Source organism: Pantherophis guttatus, chromosome 4 (assembly GCF_059756535.1).
Source record: "Pantherophis guttatus breed Tessera chromosome 4, ASM5975653v1, whole genome shotgun sequence".
Taxonomy (NCBI): domain Eukaryota; kingdom Metazoa; phylum Chordata; class Lepidosauria; order Squamata; family Colubridae; genus Pantherophis; species Pantherophis guttatus.
Window position 1 is genome coordinate 84,667,839 of NC_142066.1, and position 22,443 is coordinate 84,690,281.

Genomic DNA, 22,443 nt, shown 5'->3' on the forward strand with positions numbered 1-22,443 from the left:
CGCCTGTGATACTGAGGATAGCCGCCCTCTCTGGTTTGAGTTTCCTTCGAAAAGGGCGGGGGGTACTTCTTGCTGCAGGTGCCATCCACCATGCAGGGTGAGTTCCTGTTGACGGGTCCACATGGGCCTTGGATCATTGTCTTGATAATGTCATGGAGGGCTAGGTCTAGGTCGGGATCAGATACCTCAGCACTTATAACTTTATTTATTTATTTTATTTTTATTTTATTTCAAATTTATATACCGCACCTTCTCCCAAGGGACTCAGGGCGGTGTACAGCCAGATAAAAACATACAATACAAAGATTAAGAATAATTAAAAGAATATATATTAATTTGGCCCCAGTTTAAAATGACAAACCAATTAAAAATTAAAAATTAAAAAATATGTTAAGCCAGCCCGGCTTGATGAAAAAAGAAAGTTTTAAGGGCACGGCGGAAGGCACCGAGGTCTTGGATTCTCTTTATCTCATTAACTTTGACAATGGACTCTGGTCTTCTCCTCTCTTCTAGCCACAGAAGAATATGAATGTACTCCTTGGAGTACATGTGAGATCTTGTATTTCCAAAGATGCAACCTTTAGTGAGGAGCTTTATGATATGTTTTACTTTTACGTGAAAAACCCTTGCTACTATGTCATGTTTATCGTGAGACTTTTGTCCGTGTTTCAAGATCTGTACGATTTCTGACCATTTCGGATTGCAGGTAAATGTAATGAACAGATCTGATCATCTGGAATGGTGCACATACGTCATCGCATCTTGAATTCGCTCATGCATGTAGCGGGGTCCTCCAGTGAAAGAAGATGGCAACACAACCATCTTGCCAAGCTGTGATAAGTGGCTGTCAGTTCTTGTCATGGCATCTTTCAGGTGTACATACTCCCCACTTCTCTGTTTTTTTGGTTTCTACGAATCCAATTGCGTCTTTCACTCTCAATTTTCGCATATATATCAACCAGAAATTGATTGAGAAGGTTGCGGAATAGCAGTAGGTAGCACTCTTCGCCATCATGCTCTATTATCCTGTAGCTGTAAAAGGCAGCAGGCGACATGGTCTTCTTGAGAGGAACCTTGGTGTTTGGATCGCACTGAGGTATATTGATGCAATAGCCATCTTCTCCACGGCAGAACATCAGAGAGTACTGGAGAGTGTCATAGGCATTGTGCGTCTCACTGATTCGTAACAATCTGTTGTCTCTGCTGTGGAGAACGATATCTCTCTTCTCAAAATCCTGGCCGACAATGAGAACAGCCATTTCTGTAGTCATGGGGACCTTGGTGCTCTCCAGAAGACTTCCTATCGGTATTAATCACCACTTGGAAGTCCTTGTGGCCCTTAGGAACAGAATCAACAGCAGCCTTAAGTTCCAGAATATACTTCTTGTGTTCACGGAGCAACTTCTGCAGTTGGCTAACCAGTTGTAGATTAACACCTGGGTAGATTTCACAACGGATGTCCCTCTCATTGTCATCATCACCAATAAAGTATATCTGGAGAAATGAAGGCTGCTGCTGAGGCTCCGCCATGATACTCCCTATCCTGTGGTAGACCTGCCCCTGCACTTCGAATGTTGGCATAAAATTTTCTTCCTTCACCTCTCTGGCTCCAAAAGACGTCATTTGGAAGCATCCATTGTACTTCCGGACAGCAGAAAGAAAGTGCTTTGCCATTGGACCCTGGTGGGTGAGAAGGCTGTGTAAGGATTCAGGGTAGGGCTGAAGGGGAGGGAGGTGGACCGCCACTGCAGCACATCCCTGGACTCTCATCCTGCCACTTTAGAGCATGGCACCAGGCACAGGGTAACCGGGGTCCGAGATCAACAACCTTGTCCCTGGAGTAATCAATCTGAGGTTCATATTTAAAACCAAACAAATACTTACTAGTCCAAGGCATTGATCTCATTTGTGACTGATTAACATAGGGTTATTAGATGTATACTTTCTTACAGCCTGTCTACTGACTTGGGGCTGAGTTTGATGATACTTGTGTACAGCTTCCCTTACTTGTGTTTTTCTAATCACATCTGTAAATCTTTTTGCCTCTTTTCCCTTTAATTGGTGTTACAGTAGAAGGAACAGATTCATCTGAACTGAGGAGGAAAATAAGGGGGGAAAAACATGCCTCTGCCTACCAGCATCCATCGATATTCATCTGGCTAGTATCCTGTCAGTGTGCGAGAGAGTTGAGGGGTGTTTGGAAACTCAAATAGTATTTGCTGTGTGAGCAAGAAGGAGACAGAAAGCAGATTGAGCGTTGCTTAGTTCAACTGTTCTATAGTAAAGCTGCTGTGAAAGTAAAACTGAAACTGAAAGTCCTCTCCTCTGCTTGTCTTTTGAGGTGGGGAGAGGGAATAGAACTCCTTAGCATCAGAGGGCTATTTGGAAAGTGAAACAGTATTTGCTGTGTGAGCAAGGAGACAGGAAGGAGGCTGGGCGTGGCTTCTGTATACAGAAGACTGTATACAAGTCTTCTGTATTAAAGTTGCTTCCTGCTGTGAAAGTAAAACTCCTCTGCTTGTGTTTTGCATTTGGAACAGATTTCTTTCAGGTGGGGAGGGGGACTAGAACTCCTTAGCATCAGAGCGTGTTAATAATAATATAGGAAATACTATTGCTCTGATGGTCATTTCAAAAAATCCTTTCTTAGTGAGCACCTAGAAGCCAAGAGGAACATATGTGGCAAATTTCAAGTTTGTAGGCTTTACGGTTCTGGAGATTTTGTGATTAATGCGTGAGTGGTTTTTGCTTTTATATATATAGATTGGCATTCAAATAATTGACATTCTGGTTATGACCAGAATCGCTCCTTTGTTTCATAATTCCTTTGTCATATGGTACTTGGTAAAAATCCTTTAATATTTAATCATTATGTCCAGCTGCTGAAATTTTGCTGGAGAAATATCCCCCTAAAATGCTTGGGCATTTTTATATTTAAATATTTTGCAGGTTGGAAGATGATTTTATAGAAGCTGAGGCTCTTCAATGAGCTGAACGCTGTCTCTGAGCTTCTACAATATATTCAAGATTCTTTGGGCAGCAGTCCTCTTGTTTTCCAGAGTCAGGTGGAGAAGAAACCAAGAGACCACAACTCCTGATATAGTTTGTGACTTCTGTAGTTCAACAGTTGAGAGGTCCTTGATGCTCTCTGAACTTGGTTGTTTTCTTGCAGATGTTTCATTATCCAAGCTAGGTAACAATTCAAGAGTTCTCTAGCTGAAATTCAATCTGTACTATCAGGCATAATTTTGGAAGTCTGTCCATTTCCATAGCAATAGCACTTAAACTTATATATCATTCCATAGTGCTATGCAGCTCTCTCTAAGCCAGGCATGTCAAACACAAGGGCCACGGGCTGGATCTGGCCTGCAATATGATCGGAGATGGCCCGCAGGGCCATCCAGGAAAATGTAAGGGGCTGGCCCGTGTGGCTTCAGCCCAGTCTACCCAATGCGGAGAGGAAACAACGGGCCAGCCTGCTTCGGCCTGGTCTACCCAATGCGAAGAGGAAACATTGGGCCAGCATGGCTTCGGCTTGGTCTAACCAATGTGAAGAAGAAAAATGCCAGCAGTTTATTTGAATTCCATATAGGGAGTATAACAGGGGTGGGTTCTACTTACCTTTACTACCGGTTCGCAACGGGGCTGCAACAGGAAACACTTGTAAAAAAAACCCCTTCTCACGAATTCAATAAAGTTTTGTTTTATAACGCATTTCCCTGAACACAACGGCAAGGAACACGATGGAGTTTGAAAGGTAAGATACCCACCCCATTTGCCACCCCCAAATTGCATCTCTAAAGGGGGCGGGTGGCTAAGCATGGGGCAGGAGTCCTGCCATGCCCGACGAAGGGGGAGGGGGAGAAGAGATGGTAAGGGGAGCCACGTCTCACTTCACGCATCTCGCTTCTCCCCCGCCCTCCCTGTCAGAAATGAGTCTTTATGAGACTCATTGTGCTGCTGCCGCTGCCTCATGGAGCAGGACTCTGCAAAGCTTGTGCTGTTGCAGCACTGCCGCGAGGTTTGACATACCAGCGCAGCAGCAAGCGGCAGGATGCCAGCTGTGCTGGTATGATGAAGCTCGCGGTAGTGCTGCCTGCTGTGACCTAGGCTGCCTGAGTCATTAAAACACACTAGTAGTCCCAAAGACCTCTTCTATTGCAACAACTGTGAATTACATTCATTCACAGCTGAGTCCCAATTAATTACAAAAAGTCTTTCGGGAGAAGTTCTTCGGGATAATCACCAACCTTTATCTCCCTTGACATTCTGCCAAAGACCTACTTGGCAAAGCCACATGGATTTCAGAATCAAACAGAGATGCCGACTGGGAACAGAATTAACAACGTTGCTTTCCTGCAAAGTGCTCATGTGCCTTTGCTCCTCTTTTAAGCCTTATGGGAGGAGCCAATCATCTCCAAGCCTTACTCCCGAGTTTTTTTTTTTTTAATTTGATTTATATGCCGCCCTTCTCCGGAGACTCAGGGCGGATTACAATGCGTTAAGCAATAGCCTTCATACTTTTGTATATTTTATACAAAGTCAGCTTATTGCCCCCACAAACTGGGTCCTCATTTCACCTACCTTAGAAAGGATGGAAGGCTGAGTCAACCTTGAGCCTTGAAGAGATTCGAACCAGCAGTAATTGCAGGCAGCTGTGTTAATAACAGGATGCTTAGACCACAGTACCATCAAGGCTCTTTTGTTTTGTTGTCCCTTTTGTTTTAACTGTTCGTGCCTTCTGGCAGCTCTGCACATGCGCGTTCTAGGAACAGACTTCTCCTGTTCCTCTGTCTCTCTGATGTCCGACTCTGGAGGCTCCGGAGTCTGTGCATCTCTCCCAGATGGCCCTGGTCCCATCTCTGCCTCCGATGCAGACACCTCGTCCGGGCCTTCCCCAGACTCCAGGACTGGCCCATGTTCCTCCCCAGCCTCCTCACTGTCTGACTCCACTGTCAGCTCTGGAGGCTGCTGGTGGACCACAACACTGCCATTTGTGTGTGCAACGGCACAACAAGCCTTGCAGAATCCTGCTCCATGAGGCAGCAGTGGCGGCAGGACACATCAGGGCAGTGGTGGCCAGCCACTTGGCCGGTGCGAAGAACAGGAAAGAACATCTCCCCCCTTTCCCCCCCCCCCGGCCTTGCCTCCTCACCTCATGTTGTTTGTATGGCAAGTAACTAGAGGAAATGGCGGGACCGGCTGCGCATGCATATAAGTAGTTGGTGGAAGGCTTATTTTTTGTGGGGGGGAGGAGGCTTATTTTAACAATATGCTGAAAAGCCCAATTGGGCTTATTATCCGGAGAGGTCTTAGTTTCGGGGAAACATGATATATATATATTCTTTTTTCTTATATTTTAATTTGCTATGGAATGTTTGTTTGGATGTTGATGTTATATGGGATATAATAAATGGTTCATGAATTTCCTCTGTTAAAAAAGATTTTTTGTTAAATTTGAACGTATGGTTCAGCAAAAAACATTATTTTAAAGCTGGCCAAGGGAAGGATATTTTGCAATTTTGGAATGAAGTGTTTGCCCCAATCTCGTTTGCAAGCCTGAATAAAATTCAGTTGGCTGGGTTTATATATAATGCTAAGCCTTTAACCATACAAATTTTATTATCGCCTAATGGGATGCATAGTCCAGCCACTGAATTTGTAGCACATTGATTCCAGTTAGAGGGTCACTTACCAACAGCTCTTCCTGTCTGCACAACATTTCGACTACTGGTAACCATGGCATTTCCAATCTTCTTACCACGTTCACTGTTCTGAACAGAACTAAATTAAGAAATACAATAGCATTGTCTTACTGGTTTCTGCTAATTTCATGTATGTAATGTTTAATAACATTAATTATGGGCCCAACTAGCAAAAGAAAGCTCAGGACTATATTAGATGGAAACATGCGGGAGAGGCCTTCATTCTGTAGTGGATAGACAATGGCTAAAATAATGATGATGATGAATGTTTAAGAATATCAATTAAACATAACTAAGTTGAAATATCAATTTATGTTGCAGTTAATTAGCACTAGAATGGTAAGGTGTTTGGAATTTGAAATATTTTGAATCTAAAATTGTTCTACAGTATTTTGGAAATGCTTGAAACTCAATCTACTGCTGTTTCAATCTCAGAATGCTTCCAGGAATTTGAACATTATTTTTATTTCTAAATATTTTAAAAACTTGGTCTACATGCCTATTTAGAAGTATCTGAATAAGCTTTCAAAAAATTCTGAAATTTTCATAAAATATTGGGCATTGATCAATCCATTCCATTTTTTAAATCAATACTGCTATAACTGAACAATAGACTATGTACATTTCAACTGTGAACAAGTTTAAAAACATAAGCAATACTTACTGTGATAATCTTAATTTTACATCAGAAACAGAATATTGTCCTTGGAATGGATGACTGAAAAGTGAGTTAGGGCAGAAGAAAGAGAGAGAGTGAGAGAGAGAGAGAGAAAAGGTAAGCTGACAAACCATTTCATATATTTTCTCAGTTATAACTATGAACCATTACCTTTGTGTGAAAAGGGATACATTAAAACATTTTGCCTCTCCTCTTCTTAGGAGCCAATAATCTAAGTATTTCCTATCCTTAGGAACTAAATTATTTTCTTGCCATGCTGCTTCTGTTGCTTCAATAACAGGTTAGGTATTGTTAAGGATAAAGGAAGTTGAATACTTTCTGGCTTATTACCTGAGCCCAACAAATCAGGAATAACTTGTCATATTTGCAAAACCTTTCTCAGCAGGAGAAACAGAGGAAGGTTTTACCACCAATGATGTTAAGCAAATATACTCCTAAATTATGAGAAGTTTATCACCATCACTTTCTCATTGCCATATAAATGGATATACTTACCTAGGATTTACTTCTGTGAGGGCTGGGTGTTTATTACTGTTCCACACTCTATAATTATGAGTATTCTTCCAAGCTGCTACAAAGGCTGTTCCAAAGTCAGACAATATTTTCTCACTATCTGCCAAATAAAATGCGTAAAGTGACTGGGTTGCAATACTTTCTATCCAAAGGCATATCTACTGGTTGTGCTCTGTTCTTAAACAAAAAAAGAATATATATTTTCTGCTCAGTGAAAGACTAGTTTATTTCTAAAGGGCTAATTTTGAAACAGAACAGCAATCTCAGATTTGTGGAGAAAACAGGAATGAAGACAGATGATTTTTTCCCTATGTAATCTTCCTTTAATAGGGAGGAGGCAGAGCCTTTAGAATTTAAATATATTAAGATATTAAGCAATGGAATTCGCTATACGGCTTCAAGGAATTCGAGAAGATGACAGACAGGATTTGAGACAGGTCTGCTCTGAGGCTTTGGCTGTGATTTTAAAAATTAATCCTGATGTGGTTTTTTACAAAATAGATAAAATTTACAGAGTGAATTCTTGGGTGGCCAGACAAAGACAACTGCCTAGAGATGTGGTCATATATTTTACAGATAGAGCAATAAGGAATGACATCCTGCAAAAATCCTTTCATACTTCTGTGCAAGTGGGGGGCTCACAAATTGGAGTCTATAAAGAGCTACCACCTAAAATGTTGAAAACCAGAAAGGACTTTGGCTTTCTTGTTAAAGAACTACAAAATCAACAGATACCATTTCGGTGGGATGCCCCAACTGGTATAATTTTGAGATACAAGGGAGAAAGACATCGCTTGAACACTGTGGAGAAAGCGGAGCATTTTTACACTACTATTTTTAAAGAAAGAACACCATCTCCGCGTAAATCCACAGTTCTGGAGATTAAGGAGAGTGATAAGAAGCAACTTCAACAAGAACCTCAAGAACAGTCTAAGCAGGAACTAGAGGAACCGCAGGGCGCTGAAGGAGGTTTTCTGGATGAGCCTTTGCTGGAATCTTCTCTAATTTTGGACCCGGTGCAGGCGGTTGAATTTAAGGATCAGCATATAACCCGAGCTAAGTCTAAGCAACTTAAAGAAAAGCAACAACAGCGACAAGATAAAAAGGAAGCTAAGAGTACTACACAAGAGACTGGAGCCATGGGGGGAGCGAGACCGAAGATTTTGGAAGACATTCGGTTATTCTGCTCTTTGCTCCAGGAAGATAAAGATGATGATTAAGTGTTTATCTTGGAATGTGAATGGGTGGAATTCAGTACAGAAAAGGAAGAAATTATTTGCATATTTGAAACAATTTAATAATGATATAATTTGTTTACAAGAAACGCATATTACAGTTCAAGATCAAAAATATTTGATAAACTCCAAACTAGGAACGCATTTTATATCTTCAACTTTGCAAAAAAAGAATGGTGTGGTTATTTATGTAAATAAAAAATTTTCGGCTAAAGTTATAGAAGCAGATGAAGATGGTAGGTTTGTAGCAATTGAATTATTTACAACAAACGGCCAAATTCTTTTGATTGGAATTTATGCTCCCAACCAACAACAGGATCACTTCTACAAAATGCTACATTCTAAAATACTGCAATGGGATTATAGATCTATTTTAATCATGGGAGACTGGAATGGAGTAATTGACTCCAAATTAGATAAAAAGAGTTTGGCGAAGTCTAGGATTAGGCTACCACAGACCTTTTTTGATATGAAAGAAGATTTGGAATTAAAAGATATTTGGAGAATACACAACCCAAAAGAATTGGACTATACTTTCTTTTCAGACAGACATAGATCCTTTTCTAGGATCGATTTCATTTTGTTGTCAGATGATTTACTCGTTAAGACAAAAAGAACAAAGATTTTTCCAAGAACTTTGACTGACCATAGCCCAGTATGGATAGAAATTGAGATAGGCAAGACTGAGAGACGCTCTTGGAGATTAAATGAGAACTTGTTCAGATATGAAAAAAATATAATAGAACTTAAAAAACACCTGAAAGAATTTTTTCAACTAAATTTGAATAAAGGCACCCCAATAGAAATTGTGTGGGACGCAAGCAAAGCTTATATGAGAGGGGTGCTTATCTATATGAACTCTAAACATAGATTGATTCGACAAAAGAAAAGATCTGAATTGGAAGCAGAAATAAAGAATAAAGAACAGTTACTTATTAAAAATCCAACAGATGAAAGAATGCGTGGTGCTATAAAACTTTTGAAAGACCAATTTCAAATGCTTATGGCGGAACAAGTTGCAACAAACTTACAATATGCGAAGCATAATACATTTTGTAACGCTAATAAACCGGGCAGATGGTTGGCCTATACATTGAGGAAAAAACAGAGTATACGGACTATTGATAGTATTGATATTGGAGGGAAAGAAATTTTTCAAGAAAAATTAATTAAAGAAGCTTTTGTGGATTATTATACTAAATTATATGCTAAAGAGGATGTGCAAAATGGACTTATAGAAGAATATCTAGATGATAAAAAAGTTATAAAAATTACTGATCAACAAAAGGAAAGAATGAATTATCCTATAACAGTGGAGGAGATAATAGTAGCAATTAAACAATTAAAAACAGCTAAAGCTCCTGGTACGGATGGCTTGACTGCAGTCTATTATAAAACTTTGCAAGCTGAAATGGTGGAACAACTTAGAGATTTATTTTGCAATATCCAACAAGGGGGCAAAATACCCCCATCATGGACAACAGCTTACATATCTTTGATACCAAAAGAGCAAGCCGGTCCTAAAAAACCGGAGAATTATAGACCAATATCTCTTCTGAATTCTGATTATAAAATTTATGCGAAAGTATTAGCCAACAGGTTGATGCCAGTAATTCAAAAGGTGATTCATGATGATCAAGCGGGATTTATCGAGGGTAGATATATGAAGGACAATGTAAGGCAAGTAATAGATCTATTGGAATATCTTGAGAAGAATAAACAGATCCCTGCAGTGCTGGTTTTCTTGGATGCAGAGAAGGCCTTTGATAGAGTGGATTGGAATTTTCTACTAAAGACTTTAAAAAAGATGAATTTTGGGGATCAATTTGTACAGGCGATTTCAGCAATTTATCAAGAGCAAAAGGCACAGATTATTATTAACGGAAGCTTGACAACAGAGTTTAAAATTGAAAAAGGAACAAGACAGGGATGTCCGCTGTCCCCACTCTTATTTATCTTAACACTAGAAGTCTTGCTAAATACAATACGGGACTCTAATATCTTGAAAGGTATAACGATAAGGCAAGATGATTACAGAATAAAGGCATTTGCAGACGATCTAGTTGTTACCCTAACACAGCCAATGGAATCAATAATCCTGATGAAGGACATTATACAAGACTATGGTAAAGTCTCAGGTTTTAGACTGAATCATAAAAAGACTAAGATGATAGTTAAAAATATGACACAAGATCGTAAACACGAGCTTGAAAGGAGGGCAGGTTTTGAGGTTGTACCAAGGGTAAAATATCTAGGAGTCCAGGTTGCAGAATCAAATACGAAATTGTTTCAAAATAACTACGAGGTGTTGTGGCGAGAGGTGCAGAAAGATTTAGAGACTTGGAAAAAACTGCAACTGTCTCTACTTGGAAGAATAGCAGCAGTTAAGATGAACATTTTGCCAAGATTTCTTTTTCTGTTTCAAATGATTCCGGTGCTTAAAAGTGATAAACAAGTGAAAGTGTGGCAAGCTGGAGTGAATAAGTTTGTCTGGAACGAGAAAAAGCCGAGAGTGAAATTGAAAATTATGCAAGATGTTCCAGAAAGGGGAGGTCTTAAATTACCAAACCTACAGTTATATTATGATGCAGCAGCTTTGACTTTAACAAGTGATTGGTTTGGAAGGAAAAAGACTGGAATATTGAACGCAGAAAGTTTTGATCTTGAATTTGGATGGCATGCCTACTTATTTTATGATGATAAAGTCGATAAAGTATTTAAAAGCCATATACTTAGAGACTCTTTGATGAGAGTTTGGAAGAAGCACTGACTCAAATGGGATTATAAAATACCGCTATGGCTGGATCTTGGTCATACTTTGTGGAATACAAATATAATGTCACTCGGGGGGGGGGGGTTATATAAAGAGGTTCTTTTTACAGATGCGGGCAGATGGCAGTTGAAGACACTACAGACACTGTTGGCTGAAGGGATTAATTTAACCTGGCTACAATATAATCAATTGCAATTGAGATGGAAAGAGGATCAAAAAACTGGTATTATGTTGCATGAGGAAGAATTGGTTAGACACATAAAAGAGAAAGGTCCAATGCATATTAAAAGGCTTTATAATGTTTTGTTAGAAAGGGATTCAGAAACCGAATTAGTTAAAGATTGTATGATTAAGTGGGCTCAAAATTTTGAAGAACCAGTGATGTTGGAAACATGGGAAAAAATTTGGGTTCAGAATGTTAAATTTACACAGTCGCAGAATTTGAGGGAAAATTTCTACAAAATGTTTTATAGATGGCACTTAGACCCCAAAAAGTTATCATGTATGTACCCTAATGTTCAGCCAAAATGTTGGAGATGTGAATGCTTGGATGCTACATATTACCATGTTTGGTGGACCTGTAGGAAAGTTAAGGCTTTTTGGATAAAAATTTGGTGGGTCATGCAGAATGTTTTGAAGAAAAAAATTCAATTTTCTCCACAACTGTTCTTATTGGATATAGTTAAGGGTTTTACATTGGGTGAAACAAAATTGATATTGTATATGATAACAGCAGCAAGATTGTTGATAGGTAAATATTGGAAAAACGAAGCTCTGCCCTCTATTGAGGAATGGACTTTGAAGATGGCCAGTTTTGCAGAGATGGCGAAGATTTCAGCATACTTAAAAGATTGTTCACAAGAGACTTATGAATGGGAATGGAAAAAGTGGATAGAATATGTTCAGAACAAATATCAAACTAGGAAGTATCAAATAGCTTTTATTTGAAAAAAATGTATTACAAATATTTTAATGTAATGAAGATAAAAAGAAAAATTATAAGGGGGAGGGACGGGTTCAAGTTTTATACAAGTTTTATACTAAGGGTTTTTTTTTATCTGATATGAGTATACTGTGTGGAAGTCTGGGGGGAGGGGAGGGTTAGGGAGGGTTAGGGAGGTTGGGATGTTTGGGGTGGGTGGTGGTGGGGGAAAATGGGGTGAAAATGTAACTGTAAAACTTTTGAAATAAAAAAAAAAGAATTTTATTTCACTTTGGTAGCATAAAACCATCATAAGATTGGTGGATACAGAAATATCTAGTCGAGAAGGAACAAAGCTGCTTGAAAAAGTTGATAGTTTCTTTTTATGACTATATTTTTTCCTGCATATCCCAAAATATCCATGATTTAATTCTAAATTATGAGATGACACATGCTACTAAAAGTAGTTTCTTCTTTGAAAGGACTACTGATGAATCCCTACCCAAACAGAAATGGGATTAGAGTGATTTTTCGAATGTAATAAGCAAAGGCATAAATGTATCTTTACTCAAAAAAGTAAACACATAATTTTTATTTTACAAAATTCAAATCACACATTATTCTATCCAGAAGAATATAAATATCCAAGAATAAAAGTTTTGCAATTATTCAATTGGTTTTGAAGAACTAAAGACAGTTTATTTTCATATATCCTGAGCATAAAACCTCTCAGCATAGGACTATTTAAAAAGAGTTTTAAAGATATTTTAATTCTGCAATTTTTACTAGTGTGAATTCTATATTGTCAGAGAAAACATAGCCCTTTTCTTTAAGCCTCAAAGCCTTGCTGGTAAAGAGTACAAATGAAATGGTTAGATACAGACTTAAGATTTAGAACAGATGCATTGAAATCAGTGGAAAAGTTAGTCATAACACACTTAATCAATTTCAGCTACTCTTCTCCAGAGGTTTTAACCATGACTAAATCTAGATGAATCCAGTGAAGCCAAAAATATGAAGATTAGATTACAAGGGCAGTTGAGATGAACTTGTACAGAACACTGAAATATTATGTCTCGTACTAGCCAAACACCATGCCACTCAGAGTTGTGCCCAATCAATTTAGTTTCTAAAAAGTCATTTTCACAATACGAAATCCATTCAACTTTTTGGATGGCAACTGATAGATTAATTAGTCATGGGAATGTATAAGTGATCAATATTTTTAATAGGGAAATGTCTTTCGATCAATAATTAAGATGGCCATATCCTACTCTCTGGATTTTTTTGACACTCCCTTCCTAGACTCTCCTAGACAATTACAAAGTATTTTGTAAGATTGTTTAAATTTACAGATCAAAATATTCCAGAACTTACCTGACTGTACTGTAGCAGCAAGTAGGGCATGGAGATATGACCCAAACTGGGCTCGAATCCATTCATCCCCTCCTTCCCAGCCAGTGCCATCCAGGAAGACATCATCCCTGTTTTCAGTTACATGCTTCACTAAGAAATCTGCAAATCTCAAGTCAGCTGTTGTAGGATTTAAGATTTTTCTAAGGTCTGGATCATGGACTTCGACAAGAGCTTCCTCAATCTGATTGAGAACAATTCAAAATGAAAAAAAATTGGGGTAGAGATGGTGATTGAAACAATTATTTGTACTTATTTATTCCAATTTCTAAAAGTAAACAAGACTTCTTTTTCATCTTATATGGAAAGATTTCAGAATACATCACAAATTCATTGTAGTCCTGGTAACCTGATTCTCCTGTGCTCACATCCAATTCTATCAAACGAAGAAATGGAAAGCTGGTGATAATGTAAAAGCTCTCCAAGAATAGTAACTATCAAGGGACTTAAGTATTCAATAATTTACAAGGAGTTATGAAAGCTTACTTTAAGAAACAATACGCAGGCTTGTAATGTGTCAACCAGCTCCTAATACAATATTTTTTAATCAAGTTTTTTATTTTATATTACATATATATATCAATGCGTGAACAGTGTGACACCTGGTGCCATACATTTCAGTACAGATAAAATGACATTATTAATCATAGTTATCACATTCATCCGGCTTATATATTTCTAGTAGTGATACACATTTATATCAAATTATAATCTTTCATTATTTCATATTTAAACATACATAATACTACCGCCATTCACTTTCTAAACCTCCCTCTTATCATTGCACTTATCTTATTTTATAAAAATGTGTATATTAATATTCCCCCTTTCTCTTATTTCTGTCTTTATTCTAACTTTTATTCATGTCACCATTATATTAAAAGACATTCCCTTTGTATTGCAATACTATCCTTCATTATTTCATTGTTCAATATTTAAATATGCAATTCTAATACCAATCACATTATTTAAACATGCAAATTAATTCTATTCATATTCTTTACATTCATCCAATTTATATAATTCCACTATTAATACACCTGTTTATATTAAAATATGTTCTTTCATCATTTTATTATTCATTATTTCACTTTATTATTCCACTGCAAATCATAGTATTATTTAAACATACTCAATAATACCATCATTCAATCTCTAATCTTCCCATTTTTAATAGTTAGTTCTTATTCATATTTCCCATATTTCACTCCGAATCTATTTATATTAAAATATTATCCTTCATTGTTTCATTATTCAATGTCTCAATATATTATTCTAATGCCAATCACAATATTATTTAAACATACAAAATAACTCTATTCATATTCTTTGCTTTCATCCAGTCTATATAATTCTAGTATTAATACACGTTTATATTAAAATATGTTCTTTTTGTTATTTAATTGCTCAATGTTTACCAATCACAATATTATTTAAGCTTACTTAGTAATACCATCATTCAGTCTCTAATTTTCCCATTTTATTATTACTTTTGTTTTATCATATAAAGATATATATACAAGTAATCCCTCAATCTCTTATTGAACACATTCCTATCTCTCTTCTAATTTCTCCTCCTGCCACCCTTATAAAAAAAGGAAAAAGAGAATTTTTTTCTTTCTTCTTTTTCCTATCCACTTTCTATCCATCATCTCTTATCCGCATCAATTCTTTAATACTTATTCTTTTTTTGTCTTGCCTCCCATATTCTTCTCTTAGATCTTTATCTCTGTCTGTATCTGTGTCTACATCCTGCCTAGTCAATATAAGTGTTTCTCCCATCCCTACCCTCTTCCACTGTCTAGTTTTAAAATTATCAGCCAGATCCCTGTCTCCCTGCCCAAAGTATCTTCCTGCTTCTCCCGTTCTCTTTTCAGATCTCTTAGAATGTTTCTCCCTGGTTTGATTCATCAAACATTATTAATTTTATTGATGACTTCTCGTTATCTTCTTTTTGTTGATTCCTCAATTCTGTTTTTCCCTCTGTTCCTTCTGGTAGCTTCTTTCTTTCTTGGGCATCGTGGTCAATACTCATTGTCTTTTTGTATAATATTTTCCAATTTTTGATCTATGCCATCCATTAATTCCAAAATCGCTTTATGTTCTTTCTGTATCATATCCTTTATGCTTTGAAACATCCAGTCCATCTCGTTCTCATTCCAAGTTCTGCTTGTTACCTCCTTATGTTGCATCTTATCTTGTTTTAATAAATTACACTTTTGACCAATAGCCCAAGAACCATTTGTTCAAACCTGAGGTTACTCTTCAAAGTATACCTAATCACAGTTCTTTATATTCCATAAGTAGTCAGTGAGTTCCATTTACATAGTCCAGGGAGGTTCCAAGCCTCTTTAAGTCACTTTTATAGAGTCAGTCATATAACTTAATGTTCAGGTCACTTTAATTAAGTATCTTCCCTATTCTCACATTTTAATCTCCAGTGATCATTGGGTAGATGTATATAGTCCAGTAAATATTTTCACAGTCCTTTAAATGGATAGTCTCAGGCTTGTATATTTTCCTTTCACCAGCTGGTGGCACTCTCAGGTTAAATTTCAATATTATTACTAAAAATCTGGTTTTAATTATTTTAAATTGTAATTCAATTATAGAAGCAGTCTTAATTTTTTAAATCTGTAATTCCAGCATTTTAAATTGCCTTCCCAATGTCACGTTTTCCCAATTTGAGAATCCAATTTCCTACATTTTGAAGAATTTTTTTTTTCTCTCTTTAATCCTATTTTTCCGGTCTGGTAGTTTTCTCAAAGTGTTTGATCGCTGCTTTAACAGATATTCTGAGTAAATCCTAGATTTCTCTTTTGGGGTTAACTTTCAGGTAAAAAAAAAATCCTCTCACCCAGTTCCACACTGTTCACCAAAATCTGGACAGCTCAAAGCTTAGATGGTCATCAGTTGTTCCAACTTCGTGGCAGCTATCATAGCCTGTCTTTTTTCCTCATCATGGCTGAGAAGGAAAGTAAGTCCCGGGTCAGACAGGAGAGCTGCGATTCTCCGAGACCTTGCAGGGCATCCCTCTTTGTTTCACTGCCCCTCCAAGGCATCTTTGGCTCCTTTTGGAGCCCACCAATGGGGAGAACTCGACACAGAGACCCGCTTTCCATGTTTGATCACGCCGCGACGTCAAACGGAAGGTCCCAATCTTTACAATATTTTTTTTTTTAGAACTTTGATTAGAAAGGTCGATTAGTTGAATTTTGGTATTTCAACAGTGACTAAATTCAATCTTGAAAATATTTTTTTAAACATGTTCACTACCTATTATTGATAAATTTATCTACAAAGAGAATCTTATCTACGCATGTAGATGTATGTATGTATGTATGTATACACACTTAAACACACACATAAGGAAGTGTATCACTTGTCTGCCATGTGATTATAAAAATGACATGTCTTTCCAAAATCTTAAATTATTTTTTATAAAAATTTAAGAAACTTTTTAATTAGAACCTTGTAATACATAAATTGTCTTTTGCTCCATGAGGTAATTACTATAAGAAATTATAAAGAAAAGGATACACACCTCTACAATAGCATCACTTAGATGTTTCTGCTGATGGAAGAGGATATTGGTGGCTCCTGCAACAAAACCGCGGATTGTTACATCAGAGAGAAGGTGGTGCTGTTGCAGCGCCATGTATGGCAAGCAAAGGTATCCCTAAAATCAAGAAAAATATTAATCATGCATGGCATTATAATTTAGAAAGACAGAAGGACTGGAGAAACAATTTTAATGTACAGTATATAAGCAAATGATTATAATTTACTGCATTAGCTATCGCTTATTTACCACTGTGGAATTTTTGTTTTAAAGAAACACAATAGATGATTGTTTCATTGAATTAACCTATGGTCTTCACTAGGAAGTCCAAGCAGCATAAAAAGGCTGGGGAGGGAAGAGGAGTGGGAAAAACTTGCCTTTTCCAATGTTGCTGAAAGGTATTATTTAGATGATACTGAACAGATATGCCTTGAACTTTTAGATATTTACTGAGACTTTTTGCTTACACATGACTTATCCTGGAAATGATGTGATCTTATGGACCTTTTTATGGTTTACAGCATCATCAACCTTCATACTTCTTTCTACCCTATCTGGGAGAATGAAGATGAAGTCATGGGACAGTGTTTTGCATTGTTCTCTTAGGCCATGTTCAAATGATTCAACATCTAGCTATTGACCTTTGGAATTCTACATGGTTTTCCCTATTCTTCATATTGTTGAATATCTGCATGAAAATACCAGGGAAGTTTATCCAGAGTTCTGAAGTGAAGTTCTATCAATATGTTGATGACAATCAGCTCTATTATTCAATATGACGCAGCCCTAAAGAAGCAATCAATATCTCTGAATATGGTGAGGTTCAATAATGGGCTAGATGAAGGAAACAAATTGAAATGAAATCCAGAAATGATAGATGTTCAATGGTAAATAAATAACTGGACTCTGAAATGGAAACTTAGCTTATTCTTGATGAGGTTATACTTGCCCCAAATCACAAGCTTGCAGTATGGGGGATTCTCTTGATATTCAGATGGCACTTGTGTATTTGTACAATTAGTGTACCAGCTGCAATCCATTCCTAGACTGACTGAATTTGTCAATATTTATCAATGCCAGTTGATGCGTTATCACATTTAAAATGTTGGTCTATGATTGGTGGATCCAAGTTCAATTCCATTTTCAAATATATAAGTCCACTGATTCATTCATTCATTTACTCTCTCATGCCAATCTACTCAAAGATTTATTGTGGAGATAAAATGAAGTGTGATTTCCATGACAGCTACCTTGAACATCTGGACAAAAACTACTTATAAATTAACTCATTCTGGGAACTGAAGTCCATACGTCTTAAATTTGCCAAAGTTAAAAAATACTGAATTACCCAATAAAGTAAATCAAACCTCATCTTTATTACTACAATATGCTTTTTATGAGAAAAATTAATCTGGAAATTGTACTTAGTGTGAAATGTGGCATATCGTTTGCAAATCACTGTCAATTACTTTTGGGACACAATTTCAACTGTTGGTGATAATCCTAAATAGTTTACAGCCAGATTGTTCTTCAGATGCCTCCATACTGAGAGGCTCCATTTATCTGTCTGTCTGTCTGTCTATCCTACACACACACACACACACACACACACACACTGAAAGTTGTAGCCTCTTCTATGCCATCATGCCTTCTGACTACATGTTTAGTTATTTGTACAAGAAGGAGTTACTTCTGTTTTGCTACATGACTATGGAATATACTTCTTCAGGAGCTATATTTGGTCCCTATTCTTTCTAAATTTAAAACAGCAACCAAGACAGAGTTTTAAAATCTGATCAAGGATAGATCTTTATTTTGTTCTTGCCAGAGATCATCCACAAGTGTGACCAATGTTGTTTCTGACTTATAACCGGACCTGAAACCTTACTGGAAGGGATCCAGATAATCTGTTTCACCCAAGATCCTGTGAAGCTGCCAAGCAACCATCTTCTTTAGGATCTTCTTTCCTAAAAAGGCAAAGTGGGCCACGGGATGGAAGCTGCCAAGACAGGTGGGATCAAGAGCTGGTTTTTAAAGAAGGCGGTAAATCAGGGTCTCCTTAAAGAGTCCCAGAAACATCTCCTCCTGTAGCGATGAATTTATTACTGCCTGAACCCACCTAGCTATCACTATCTTGGGGGTTTTCATCAAACAGTAGGGATAGAGATCTAATTGACATGTGGTTACATTAACAACATAGGAATCTTGTCCATCTTTAGTTGTATTGTTACAATAAATGCAGATTTGTCTAAGTTTATTTGTTTTGTTTTTATCAACTAAATCTTTATTATAGTCATAGACTAGCATAATATTGTTTTCATTGTTTATTTATATTCATTTGGTGTTTGGATTTTTAGGGGAGGTGTTTACATTAAGATTACAGTAAAGAGAGGTGTGATGGCAAACATTTTAGGAACCCCTGCTCTAAGGTCGATTTATCTAAAGGATTTCCAGAAGCTGGACATCACTGGCTTTGTTAGGATATCATATATTACCAGGATAGTTATAATTGAAAGCCTAAATTGTGCTTAAGTTCATTTCCTTTTTAATGGGTTTATCTGTCCCATCAATACATTAATACAAAAACATGCAGCTTTGATTTGATATCTTCACTTTTCTACAATTGTACTGATACCTTAAATCAGGAATGTCAAACTTGCGGCCCACGGGCTGGATGCATCACGTGCTGGCTCTGCCCCTGCCCGGTTTAGCAAAGGGGAAAAAAGTCCCAATACATTACATGATGCTGCCGTGATGCGAGTTTGACACCCCTGCCCTAAGTTATTCAAAGCATTTTACGATCAAGATCCCTGGCATTCTTCAAACTATTGTAGTGACACAACATTTTTTTGAAAGAACTCCTAAAATTAGAGAATTGCTCATTACTAGAACAGATGAAGGCAACCTCAGTAACTTTTAATCTCCAAGCTTGCTTCTGGTCAGTGCTTGTCCATAATTACTCAAAACTATTAGCATAATTTCCTTTCATTCTGAAGTGAAATATATTTGAAAATACACATATGTCCTAAAAAAGGTAGTTTAGGAACTTCTAAACCATGAGTGTCAAACTGGATTTCTTCGAGGGCCAGATCAGCATTGTAGTTCTCTGTGGGCTGGCAGGGGGGGAAGCGGGAGGGAGACGGGATGGACGCCTCCTGCAGCACCTTGCCGCCCAAAAGGGGGCGTGGCCCCCTCTGCCCTGTTTTTGGCCTGAATGGCCTTCTGCAGCACTTTACTGGCCAAAATGGGCACGGGAGGGCACGCACGTCCCCCCCATGCCTCATTTTCAGCCTCCCCGGACTCCAGCAGCACTCTGTTGGCCAAAAACAGGCTGCGCAGAGGCCTGGGCAGCCCATTTTGGCTGGCAGAGGCACTACAGGCCAGTCCTTTAATATTTCCAGGCCGGCCCCAAGGGCCGGATTTAAGCACCCCAGGGGCCAGATCCAGCCTGCGGGCCTTGAGTTTGACACTCCTGTTCCAAACCATTCCTGCTTACACGTATGCTGGCCTACCCTCTATGCATCTCTTTATTCCTGAAAAATGTTAAAAACAGCACTTGGTAACCAAAGTTTGTCCCCCTTTATACTATAGGAATTACCTTAGTGAAGACAGCTAATGGCATACCATACTGATCTTCTTCCAAACCAGAAATAAGTCCAGGTACAAAGACTGTATGTCCTGTATTAGGTTGAGGCTGAACAGTAATTGGAACACTTTTGGAAATCACTGACTCCTTCAGAAGAAATTTGGTCTGTCCTGCTACTGAAGTAATTTCACATTCTCCTTCTTTCAAGTTAGGGTCCTGTAGGAGATTAGGATCTAAGGTTTCCCATTCACTTTCAGAAGATTCTGGAGAAGTGTGTAAAGAATTTTTCAAGTATTGTTCATGATCCTGGCAGACATGAAATTCACTGGATTGATGCTCAATTTGAAATAAAGGTACATCTGCTCTCTGAGTATCTCTTTCTTGGTTTCTTGACAATTTTTTGCCTTCTCCAACTGTATCAAAATTAGCATTTGAAAATGCCAGAGCAGACAAAGAAACACAGTAAGTGGAAGGAGGCGAAACTTCTTGTCCAACTTCCTCTGCTGTGTTTTTTCTTGGTCGGTACTGTGAGCAATCAGTCAGACCATGTTCTATCATACCTGGAATTTATTAAAAAAAATTATAAATGAGATTAATAGATTCTATATAGGAGCAATCACCAATTTATATGGGAAACTATGCTAAGATGAAAACTACAGTTAATTGCAAAAATACAACACACCCATGATTCTTTCTAGACTTTCAGAAAGTTATTTTTCAATGAAGTAAATAATTATTGGTGTAATTGAGTAGGTGTAGCGGAGTTTGGAAATAATTTTAATGAAGGAACATAAGAATTGTTGTAAGAATAATCCTTTATTCTGATTGGTGTAGAAAATGGCATATGATATCGTATTTTTCGGAGTATAAGACGCACTTGGGGCAACTGCGCATGCCCCAAGATGGCGACGCCCGTCTAGATCACGTCTAGGGATGGGCAGCTCGTGGACTGGCAGGGGTCTTCTGGGGCTGCCATGAACATCGGCAACCCCTTTTCCAGTTGGAGGAGTCTCTCCCCAGCCTGATGAGGGCTTTTTCGCCCTCCGGAACCTCATGGCTGGGGAGAAGTGACCGGAAGACGGCGCGGGTGGAAGAACGCCGAGGCTGAACGCCGACAGCCCGGCTGCATCGGCTCTGCCGGTTTTTTTCTCCCTGTTTGGCCGAGGCGGCGGCGGCCAGAGCGTTGGCGGCGGCGGTGATGCCCAGCGAGCTCCCCCCTGACCCTGGATGCCCCTAGGGGTTTCTTTTGGATGTTCCGGGGGCGCTGGGGAACGCTGGGAGCTCGGGTGTGGCCAGTGCCGAGGACGACGCTGTGGTAATGGTGGCTGCTGCATGGCAACCAGGTCGAGGGTGGTGGTGCTGGAGAGCTGGAGAATTGTTGGCGTTGGAGGAGAGGAGAGGAACATCAAGCCTTGACATTGAAATGGGGGAGTTGAACCCCATTGTGCTCAGGGGTTGAAGGATACATGGCTGACGTTAAGGGTTTGTGTGGAAAGACCTGGGGTTGGAGAGGCTGGTGGACGGCTCAAGTATTGGGTCGCTATGGATGGCCTCCCCCCCCTCCCTTTTTCTGGCCCTGTTATCGGCCTATCGGCCAATGTCGACTTTCTTCCCCAGAGCTTGGGACCTGGCTCTGTCTTTCGTCCTGTCTCCTGGCTGTATGGAGGACAAGGCAGTTACGGGAGGATGGATGGAGCCAGCTCCAGACTATGTTCGCCGCGGATGGGACTCATCTTTCCAGGGCCAGGAAGCCCAAACCACCGTGAGAGGGTGGTTTTTGGACTTTTTCCATCTTGCCTTGATTAGGATGGCCAACCACCGTGAGAGGGTGGTTGGATAGTTTCCCTCAGCTGGACTGAACGTGAGGACTCCTACCCATTACCGTGAGAGGGTAATGGTGACTCTTCCGATTAACTTAGTCTTGCTTCCTGGACATTTGAAACCATCATTATAAACCCCTAGGCCATGTCTAGGCCAAATTTGTATTATCACTCTAGTGTTAAAATGTATTCTAGGGCAAAGCTTCTTGCGCTGCGAGATTCCCCCCTCTCGCAG

General features: G+C 38.6%; 1 protein-coding gene across 5 annotated transcripts in view; it reads right to left on the reverse strand.

Annotated features, from left to right (window-relative positions):
- The window catches only part of AVL9 (AVL9 cell migration associated), a 96,192-nt gene that overhangs the window by 5,535 nt on the left and 68,214 nt on the right, over nucleotides 1-22,443 (reverse strand). For 2 of the 5 annotated variants that reach the window (XR_015734234.1, XR_015734235.1), the window contains exons 10-15: nucleotides 20,401-20,948; nucleotides 16,785-16,919; nucleotides 13,205-13,424; nucleotides 6,880-6,993; nucleotides 6,370-6,423; nucleotides 5,696-5,784 (exon numbers count right to left, since the gene is read on the reverse strand). Coding sequence is in view for 3 of the 5 variants with exons in the window: in XM_034434975.3 (XP_034290866.1) it covers nucleotides 5,696-5,784; nucleotides 6,370-6,423; nucleotides 6,880-6,997; nucleotides 13,205-13,424; nucleotides 16,785-16,919; nucleotides 20,401-20,948 (1,164 nt within the window). In the remaining 2 variants the exon portion in view is untranslated. Of the gene's footprint in view, nucleotides 1-5,695; nucleotides 5,785-6,369; nucleotides 6,424-6,879; nucleotides 6,998-13,204; nucleotides 13,425-16,784; nucleotides 16,920-20,400; nucleotides 20,949-22,443 lie in introns of all 5 variants that reach the window. The other 3 variants (XM_034434975.3, XM_034435777.3, XM_087894083.1) reach the window with 2 other exon arrangements.